At 33.2% G+C, this 10,972-nt stretch overlaps 1 protein-coding gene across 1 annotated transcript; it reads right to left on the reverse strand.

Annotated features, from left to right (window-relative positions):
- Positions 1–2,274: 2,274 nt before the first annotated feature.
- On the reverse strand, positions 2,275–9,134 carry LOC145568582 (putative beta-1,4-xylosyltransferase IRX10L). Its single transcript, XM_081628014.1, has 4 exons — positions 8,733–9,134; positions 3,535–3,923; positions 3,129–3,370; positions 2,275–2,987 (listed from the first exon to the last, which is right to left on the reverse strand). Exons 1-4 carry the CDS (start codon positions 8,839–8,841, stop codon positions 2,474–2,476), a joined length of 1,254 nt encoding a protein of 417 aa, XP_081484140.1. The 5' UTR covers positions 8,842–9,134; the 3' UTR covers positions 2,275–2,473.
- Positions 9,135–10,972: the final 1,838 nt, after the last annotated feature.

A 10,972-nucleotide genomic window follows, 5' to 3' on the forward strand; every position in this document is an offset into this window, starting at 1 on the left:
GATTTTTTTTTTTTTTAATTTTGTTGGTTTTAGTCAATGCAAGAAAAGAAATGAGGGAGTGAAGATAAAGGGAGAAAATACAAGTAATTGTGGTAGGAGTTGAAAGCGTGGCATACTCACTCCCCACACGCCCTCATCTCTTTTCTCTGCTTTCCTTATCTTCTTGTACAGGAGGATCCAAGTGTGCTACTTTTTCCCCTACCAAAATTAAATACATATAAAATCAAATACTAGTAAAAGAAACAAACAGTGCTAGTTGTTTTTGTATTCTTTTTTTTTCTACTCATTTTAAGTGTATACTTGTATCTTTAATATTTACGTAAATTACAAAACCTTTTTGAAAAATAATCAAATATCAATTGCATTATCCTAAAGGCGAAACTTAGAGAACACTTGGCAAAATATTATACAATGTTTTCCCTCCAAAACCACTTACTAAAAAAAACTTATTGTAATTAAATTATGACTCTTAGTTTGTATAAAATCTAAAATAAATGTCCTTAAATTTCAAATTGCCCATTATAACTATTATATGTTTAATTAATTTCTATCACAATATTTCATACTTTTTACTACTATGTCTATTTATAATATTTATATCCATTATTTTTAGTAAAATTTATTATCATTAGAATTATTTAACAATCATGCATTGCACGGGGTTTAATCTAGTTGTCTATAAGCGATAAAATTTTGACTCATTTAGAGATGTAGCCGATATTTGTTGTTGAGAGTAATTTTGATTTGTATAGGCATGTAGCCGACCTTTTATTGGGATTAAGGCTTTGATATTGTTGTTCTATTCTTTTTTATAAAAAACTAAGAATACCCCTTATCTACATGTATTTGGACCACATTCAAATGCAAAATAAGTACTTAAATAATTGTAATCTAATATATATATATAAAGGGGAGTTTTTTCCCGAGTTTTTATTTAATTTTTTCAGCGCGCCATTTAGGATAATAAATTTTAGAGGTAGCCAGTTAAAGACGAGATTATTGATTTCTTTTAGAATTAAATAATTCAAATGACATGTAAGCAAAATTGGCAAATGAGATTTCCCAATATAAATTAATTAAATATAAAATATTATCTTTTGATATCAGTAATTTTTTCTAAATATATAACAAATTTTATCACATAAATATATATATAAAAAAAAAATACTTTAAAAAATTCAAACAAATCGTACATCACACGGGCTTCATCTAGTAATCACTTATATTAGTGTTGAATGATTAGCCAAAAAAAAAAATAGTAATTTTTTTTTTTGAAAGAATAATAGTAAATTAGTAATCCCTCCGTTCTCAAAAGTTTTTTACCATTATTAATTACCCACAATTAAGACGATGATAAGATGTTGGGAAATAAAAAATAATTAAAATAGAATAAAATTGAAAAAAAGTAAGTAGAAGAAAGTGGGAAATTTAATAAAAAAATGAGTAGATATGCTTAAATTTAGGAGGGTAAAAGTTTTATCAAAATTATCATACAGCAAAAGTGTGAAAAACTTTTAGACTTGGACTAAATTGAATTAACATAGAACCTTTAACGGAGATACTTCATAGTAATTATAACTACTTAACTTGTGTACTCTCTCTATCCCAAATTACTTACAACACTTTGAGTTTTTGCACTATTCACACATCTCACTTTGATCATATCTTTTAACTATTATATGAAAACCAATGTAATCAGGTAAGATATTATTAGATCTATTTTAATGTATATTTTCTTAATATAAACTTTTTATAGCTTATATAAGTATATAATAAAAGATATTGACGGTCAATCTTGTACATCGACAAATGTGTCCATTCAAAATGTTGCAAGTAAAGTGAGACAGATGGAGTAGTTGTTACTCTAAATTTGGGTTGATCTAAGTGGTAAAGAGTAGTTTTTGAAGCTGGCCTTAAGGTCCTAACTACAGTCTACAGTATCCCACTATAACATATGAGGATTTTCCCTTTCCATTTACCCTCCTTCCTTCCTCCTATACTAGAGGCTCACTTAACCTACTTAGCAACCTACGAGGATTGGCCAATCAAGCCGATGATCCACCCCATTATCTTCTTATTGAAATGATATGTAATAAGACTTTGTAGTTCTAACATTGAGAATATTGAGAACTCGATTTATAGGGCAACAAGCAGCCAAGCAGGCTTTAAGTGTAAATGCAACCAATTACACCATTGAACCGAAAACTGATGTTTCACACCAAAAATGGAGCATGATAAGATACAGATCTAAGCAACTTTCCTTGAGAGACCAAATACCACATCGCAAAAATAAAACCATTAATGCTGCAAAATTACAGAATGATCTCATTTTGTATTGGCAAAAAGAAGTTAACAATTTTACACTAAATGAATGGATATATCATTTACAACAGCAAACAAATGCCCACCTCTAGAAGTATTATCTTCACAGGGAAAAATGTTCGGCCACCTGAAATTTACTACCAAGGACCATCTACCAAGGCTTAAGGTCACCCACAGGTCCTGCAGTCCAGTTCAGAACCTTCTCCCCAGGTTTCAAGAAAACGTTTTGGTTGTGGGGCAATTTACGTGCAAGTCCGTTCAATATTTGATGAAAAGCATCACCAGGTTGAGCAGGTGTAGGGAACAGCATTGCTTGTTTAACTGAAGGGTTAGCAAGTAATCTTTGTTTCCTCAAGATAACTTCGGGAGGGATTGAAGTAAGTATTGTATCCAAATTCGGCACATCCTTCTCATCCACAAACAATCCAATTTCTTCCCATGGAATGGCATCTGCAAATGGAAGAACAATATCATCTGCTATAATGACGGGAATGCACCCAAATATAACAGCTTCAACCAATCTTGGACTCCAAGGTGCCCAGCCTAGAGGGCACAAGCAAAAAACAGCTCTTTGCATATCCTCATAGTATGTTGTAGGATGCTCTGTTGAGATGTCGAAAAGTGGGTTGTCCTTGAAGTTTTCCCAAACAGCTGCTCTAGCACCTCTGTATGTTAGGAAAGTAAGATTTAATCAACATAAGTTGTTCTTAAGTCCATTAGAGCTTAGCCAGAATATTTCCTTCTCCAAATTTCTTATCATCTATGAGAGAGAGAGAGAGAGAGAGAGAGAGAGAGAGAGAGCAAACCTTGCATAGTAACCTCCTTCAGGGTCATTTCCGACATCATAAAAGAGACCTCGGAAGTAAACAAAGATGGAGCGAGGTGTATCTGGAGGGATTAAATGAGCTTGCATTTTCTGTGGAGGAGCATATGGAGGAATGGTGATTGCGCCCTCCTTCAGGCATACATGATTTCGCTGACCAAAAGTCTGAACCAAAGTAGCACGTTGGAGCAAAGGAAGAATGCCTCTTTCGATTGCTTTTTCTTCCTGCATAATAAAGATATGACATCAAAAAAGAAAAAGGGGGAAAAAAAGAGAGAAGCTTGTTAAAACATTGTTCCCTTCTGAACCATTTCTTACAGACCCATTTTTCTATTTGGTTCTACTGTTACTTTCTGAAGTGGTAAAAATGAGTTCAATATTTTTCTCACCTGGTAATGGAAGCAAGCACCAAAATCATGAGGTACCACAAAAAAATGATCTGCTCCTTCTGTCCTGTTCCAATAAGGCCAGTTTGATGAAATAAGCTGTACAGCACTTCTCATCATGCGTGGGGATTTAAATGGCAGTGGAAGACCATTTGGTGTCAAATCGCAAGTGCTATACACCGGGGTGTAAAACCAATCAGCTTCTTCAGGATTAAGGGTTCGGACCGGGCTAGCAAGAAGAAACCGGTGCATAAATATCTCAGCTGCAAACATGTGGGTAAGACATCTTGGATCCTTCTGCAAGATCTTTTTGTTGTATTTGCTAGGAAGCTCATAAACAAAAACTTTCAGTCTGCCCACAGGGTTATCATCCAGGACATCACCAGCACTACCTGAAATATGAAGTAAATGTCAAGAACAATCAGCAAGGCAGGAAAAATGTTCCTTCTTTGAGTAATCATTGAAAATTCTGGAATAATGGATATACTTCGTATAATTTAGCAATTCAGAAAACTCAGACTAGTAATAACCAGCCAGGCTCTAAGAACTTCCTCAATTCCTAGATTGATGCCAAGAAAAAAAAAAAAAAAAAAAAAAAAAAAACCCTAAGAGGAACCTTTGTTTGCATTGTATTATTTGGCCCATGTAATCAGGATTGTTCATTATCAAGATTATGCAAGATGATACAAGAAAAAAAAATAAATAAAACTGTCAAAAATTTTCCCTGTATTAACCCAACAGTAGTGTACCCAAACATTTTGGCTAATATTCCAAAACCCGATTTTATCTGAATCAGAACATTCAACACAATTTTGGACCAAATCCAACCCAAACCAATATAACCCGACTGATCCGAAAATCATCATATATAAATAATTAAACAAGATTACAAGTACTATATTACAATTAGATAAAAAATAAAAACCTACAAGTCTTCGGCTATTACTTTATCTGCTAGGTTTAAATGCTTGGAATAATTATCATTTGTATGGTTGGATTTGGCTTATTTTTTGGCACGTACATTTAGTATATCTTATTAGTATGGACTATAATTTCAAATTTCCAACCCCAACCCAATCCACCTGATCTGACCAATCTATTTGACAGGTAATATTAGAGAGAAATTTATTTATCTTGACCTTCAAGGAACGATCATCACATGAACTCCACATCTTACGTAAAACACCTTGATTGTCAGAAATAAGCATGGTTTATACTCTGTTTTAGTGTATTTCTGTTTTTTCCCCCTCTTATGCTCATTAGATCCTTCGCTCAGTAAATTTGTGAAGTCTAAGGAAGTGTTAACTGTCAAGTGGGCACAAAGTTTTTATAAGCAAGAGCAATGTAACAAAAACAGCAAATGGAAGGACTTGGATGGTATTTGAATGAGTTGGGCCTTTTAAATCAAATGCTTAAGCAGTTAAGCCTAGAAGATCACCTATTCATTTCAAAACCCTAAATTACAGTTTTCAAAAAAAAAAGGATATATTTTTTGCTTTCCAAATATCCATATTCTTGTATGAAAAAAGAGTTTGGACAGGAGACATATTTGCATAATCTTTCCTACTTCCCTACGAAGTAAGTTTTTTGGACGTATAGCTTCCATATCCTCTAACAAGTTGATACATCTAAGGGGAAGTAAAATTCCATATACAAGTCTTTGTCCCTTAGCAAAATTCACAATTCCTTCAACATATTGCTCCACCTTGCTACACAAATGGATCTAGCAAGGAGCAATCTAATCGTGACCCTCAAGATGGTTTTTTTTTTTTTTTTACCCTTTCTATTTGTGTACGAGCTAGGTTTCTGGGACTCATGTGCGTGTTCAACTCGCCTTTTTATGGAAAAAAGATTATGGTTTTGGTCAAAACAAGGGCCAGATTATCATTTCCAAATATTGAGGATCTTACTGTCTTACATGACTACTTAAGGTAAAATGAAGAGTATGAGTAACATGTAACACAAATGAGTGATTGTTTTACTCAATGACAATTAGAAACTATGAGAGTAAGTTCATGTGACATAATTAATACTTCATTTCAACTTTACTACTTCCTTAGTCCCACAAAGGCTTACCCATTCTTAGGGCACACGATGTTAGGAGAAATGTGATGATGGGGTTTTGTTGAGAAAAGATATGAAAATTAAATTATATTATATTTTTTTTTTTAAATTTATTGAGGAAAGAAGAAATAATTGCATTTAGGAGAGAAAATAATGAAAATTAATCAACAGAGTTCATAGAAATAATATGATAAAGAGATCCACTTCAAATAAGGAAGTGAATAAGGTAATTGAGACAAACCAAAATGGAAATATGGGTAAAGCTTTACGGAATGGAGGAATTGTTTTTAGAAAAATTATTGACATTCTTGTACTACAAGTTTCATCGATGATTTCTAATACGAAAAAGTTATAACATTGTTAATTAATTAACATTGCAAAATTCCTTACTAAAGTTAGCACACAAAGAAGATGGTTGTACCAGACCTAGGTATTCCCTTAAAACAATCGTTACCCTAAGAGCATGTTTGGTAAAAGTATTTTTTTTTACAGGAAACGGATTGAATATATCATTAATATTATCGAGTGTTTAGTTAGAAGGTTTAAATAATAATAACCATTACCTAGGGTAATGGTTTCCACTTAGTTTTTACCTCTTTAAAACCTAAGGTATCAGTTAATATTGCCATCCACAAACACCAAAACTCCAGCTTTTCTCTCACTCTGAACAATTTCACTTTCTTTCTTCTCTTCTCTCATCTTGCAAGTGATTTCTTTCCATTAGATAAACTAAACAAGAAGACATAGAGTTCAGTCTAAGTCCTTTCCATATAAAACCAAGAGTTTCATTATTCATTTTTCCCTTCTAATTTGTTTCCTTTCCATTTTGTTTCCAATGTTTGTACCAAATACCCCCTAAATCTACAATGGATTGGTTAAACTAATACGTTATTTTCAATTTAAACCAATAAGAAGTTAAAATTCAGATTATAGGTTATAAAAGCAGTTCCATAGGTCAATGCTTTACAACCCAAATTTTATGCTAACTAGAAAGAATTCTTCAAGCCCAAAACCAATACATAATCCCCAAAAGCAACATTTTCTTTTACTCCTTTCAACCAATCGATATGGTCAAATGGCCAGTTTATTGAAAACAACTCATTTATTAGACTTTGAGTATTCAAGATGCACTTAGTATTCCTAAAATGATAACTCAGTCAACACCCACTTACTACAAGTCTACAAGTGTGTATTAACATAATATTATTCCAATACATCTAGATAGTCCCCGCACCCAATGCAGGGTAGCTATTTTGCAATAGATCCTTGAGACCTTGATCCTCTATGAATATAGAAGTTGTTTACAATAGATCCTTGAGACCTTGATCCTCTATGAATATAGAAGATGTTTGCCATAGATCCTTGAGACCTTGATCCAAGAAGTAATGATAATTTGTTATTCACAACATATGAAAGGCGTAGCTAGTTTAGTGAGTCATAGCATACCATACTAAGCATATTTACATTTCTTTCCACAAGTAGCACACTAACTTATAGAATGATAAAGACAAAACAATGCAATTTGCTTGTTAACATGGAGAACAACCAAAAGATTTCACCCAAATATACAATTGCTCGTGAAAGCTTCGCCTCTGAGACTAAGACTAAGAGGTTATTGATGAAATGGAACATGTCAAAACAATGAATCTATCATAGTTTCAATGTTTTCAATATCTAACAACTGACAAGTGACAACCAAATAATGCAACAACCAAAAAATAATACACCTAAGAACTATTCTTTCCTTATTTTGGCCTCTGTCTGTTTACCTATGCCTCCTCCCTCTCTTTTCTTCTCTCATCAGTTCTAACAAAATTAACACTGTCGTAGTGAAAAGTACTTCATAATGGCTAGTCATCCTTCCCTTTTTGCTACAGAAACTATTAGCCCTCCTAGAATCTGACCACATGGTAATACTTATGTCCTCCAAACTTTTCATATTTGGCAACAGAAACAAAGCATGGGCACAGAAAGCCGGCATCTACAATATCAACAGAGGACCCCCAATTTATCTCATGGACGACACCAAAAGCTTAAGGATGACTTTAGTTCCTCACCATTTAAGTCATCAAACAATAGGCAAGCTCTTCCATAATACGAAAAATGCAAGTTTAGAAGGCTCTTCGTTGGTAGTAATGATTGAAACAATAGATCAAGTAAATGGCAGAAGCTCTTGGTTAAAGTTGCCTTTGCAATTTTTCAGATCACTACTCAACAAGCAAGTTCATCTTCACACAATTAATCCAAATGTAAACCCAAAATCAACTGCTATCCAAAATAAGTAGCGACTAAAAAGCTCGCTACAGTATACCACATTCACCAAATGTGTTCTCTATAAACCAGATTTCATGTTTGAATGTGCTTGTTTGCTATGCATCAGGATTGCAAAGAAAATGTTATCTTCCAATAAAAAGTAAATAAGGAAGTTTTAGTTTTTGAGTTTGGAACCACCATAATTAATGCAAAATCCTAATTTTCCATTTTGTAAGACAAGGATTATTCTATGCTAGGGGCACACCCACATTATATGGCTATTTCAGTTCAATCAGCTCTGTCACTACCATGTCCGTGATCTTTCTACCACAAGAATTGAAGATTCAAAAGATATGTAGTATGATTACTTCTACGAGTTCACAAGACACTAAATTAATCAGCACAAAAAACCTGCTGGTACAATAAAACACCACTTGTTATCGAAATCCATATCAAACGTATATGAAAGAACATCAGAAGTATCTCATCAAAAAGCAAATGTCATCAATTAAGCAAAACTCCATACATTAAATTCATCAAAATCATATTCAAAATCAAGAATAAAATCAATCTAATACAAAATAACTTATTGAAGCTTTCATTTGCTCACCCAACTCCACAAGCAACAGTTCCCCCAAATTCAGAGCATTTTCAAAATCTAATCATGCTTATCCAGCAAAAACCAGAAATGAGTACTGAAAAAAATCCCAAAACTACGCAAAGCACTCAACCAAAATCAGAAATTCACCAAAAACAAGAAAACCCAACTTCACAAAAACCCTAAAAACACAAAGATTATACTTCAAATCTAGTAATCAACACACATTCCATTATTTCAATCAAACAATTACACACCCAAATACTAAAATCAAAGGAAATCTGACCTGAAATGCGCTCAGTCGGATGAGGCTGAGACATCCTCTTTGCATCAATTCTCACCCCAGAAAACAAAATTACAGCAACCAGAAACAAACCCAACTTCCAAATCTCCATTTTCACTCGTTCTTCTTAACAAAATCAAACTTCTGGGTTATGAAACAAACTTGAAAATCAACTAAATCTCATCAAATTATTATAATTTTGAAGAGAAAAGGTGGGTATTTGAAGCTGAAATTGTTGGATAGGAAGTCTACTTCATACACCAGAACTTTCCCTTGGAAAATTGTTTGCTGGAATTGCAAGGGAAGACGATAGTATTGTTGTCTGATGAAGCTGAATAAAATTGAAATAGCTTATAATAGTTGGCTTTTTGCAAGAATATTGTTTTCAGTAAATTTGAATAGTGTAGATTGGTCGATAAAGAGTCAACTTCATGCACCAAAATCTTTCTTACAACCTGGTTTTCGGCTTTTAGTTTCACAGTCTCATTGTTTACATTCCTTTTCTTTCGCCGACCACCTCGGCCATGGTAAATTAGTGTATGTATACGCGTCTACGGGTAAATTAGTGTATGTATACGCGTTGTATTTGTATGTGTGGAATTTAAAATGCATGACCAAGAGGTGGTCAACTGGTCGTCCGAGCTGGGCCGATGGTAGAATTCAGCTCAATTGATCATGACGGGTCGGGTCAAGTCAAGGTTCGAGTCAAAATTCTTGCCCAAAACTGTAAATTTAATTCGAGTCTAACGAGCTTTTTGGATCGAACAAAAAAAATTTAAACACTTAGAATGCATGCTCAAATGTAAAGTTCTACTGGAAAATTTTAAAAAATCAGACCAAAATGAGCTCAACCCGACTTTGGGCTGAAATTCCTGCCCAACGCCAACCCAATATCATTTCAAGCTGTTGAGCCTAACATGATCGGTTCTAAGATCATGAGTCATGACTTTATGTCTGATAAAAAGTACTCCGTAATAATATGTGGTTTTTAAGGTGTTTTTATATTTATATTATAAATTAAATTTATACAGTGTAATGATAACAATTTATATAATTGAAACTTAGCTTAAGTTTTATATTTAAGGGATAAGTAAATTAAGCACCTTTTTAAAATAAATTTTGGATATTTATATTTAATTTTTTTTATTTGATCTTTATTTATGGATTTTATGATTTGTGTTAGCTAAATGATTATAAAGTATGTTCCTTTTCAAAAAAAATGATTAATAAAGTATGAAATATTATACACAATGTTTTACATATATACTATCCATTTCAATATGGATTTTGGAACCATTATTGATCTTTGATTTATTAATCTCCTTTCTATTAAATGTTAGCTCATTGTCACGTGCTAACTATTTATTAATCCTCCGACATAATAAGTCTCATATAAGGAAACTTCAATTCTTGCATGCACGTGTACCAATACTTTGGTTGCAGCTGTGCAGGTTGGTGTCATTGCATGTTGTTATCCGTGCTTATAACAATTTATAATGATTGTTGCACATCGGGTAAGGCTGGTCTGGATCAAGCCACGGGGATTCAGACATTACATGGGCGATTTGCACTTGTCCATTGACAAATGGTATTGAAGGGAGCCAGCTTATTAACATCATTCAAGGGACGTTTGGTTCGCATAGTAGTATGGGTTTGGAATCAAGAATGGGGTTAAGGTGGTACTAGGTTGGAACTTGATACTTAATATCATATGTAATGAAATCTCTCAATATTCCCTCGTATGAAAATAAAATGGACCAAACTCACCTTGCCCCCAAGGTTTTTAAACCCCATATCTCATAGAATTGGGGTATGACTGTATGAGTTTAAAATTCATACTTTTGACAACCAAAGATATGGTATGAGTTTTAGTCATTCTAAACTCATACTCCGTATCTCATAACTATATTTCGCTAACCAAACGCCTAGGGGTGTAAATGAATCAAGCAAATCAATAAACTACTCGGGTTCGAGCTCAATTGAAGCTTGTTCATGTTCGTTTATTTAATAAATGAGCCGAGTTTGAACAAATTTTGAAGTTCGTTTAATAAATGAGCTTGAACACAAACATAGATATGCTCGTTCAGATATGTTCATGAGCAACTCATTTATTTATTTTCACGAACTACTCGCTTATTTATATTCATGAATTTATTATTTATTCACAATTTGTTAATTTAATTCTTAAGTTTATACGATGTGATTAAGATTTAATTATTACGCTACTTTTAAGATTTTCAAAT

The sequence above is a fragment of the Chenopodium album genome, chromosome 11, assembly GCF_948465745.1.
Source record: "Chenopodium album chromosome 11, dcCheAlbu1.1, whole genome shotgun sequence".
Classification (NCBI taxonomy): domain Eukaryota; kingdom Viridiplantae; phylum Streptophyta; class Magnoliopsida; order Caryophyllales; family Amaranthaceae; genus Chenopodium; species Chenopodium album.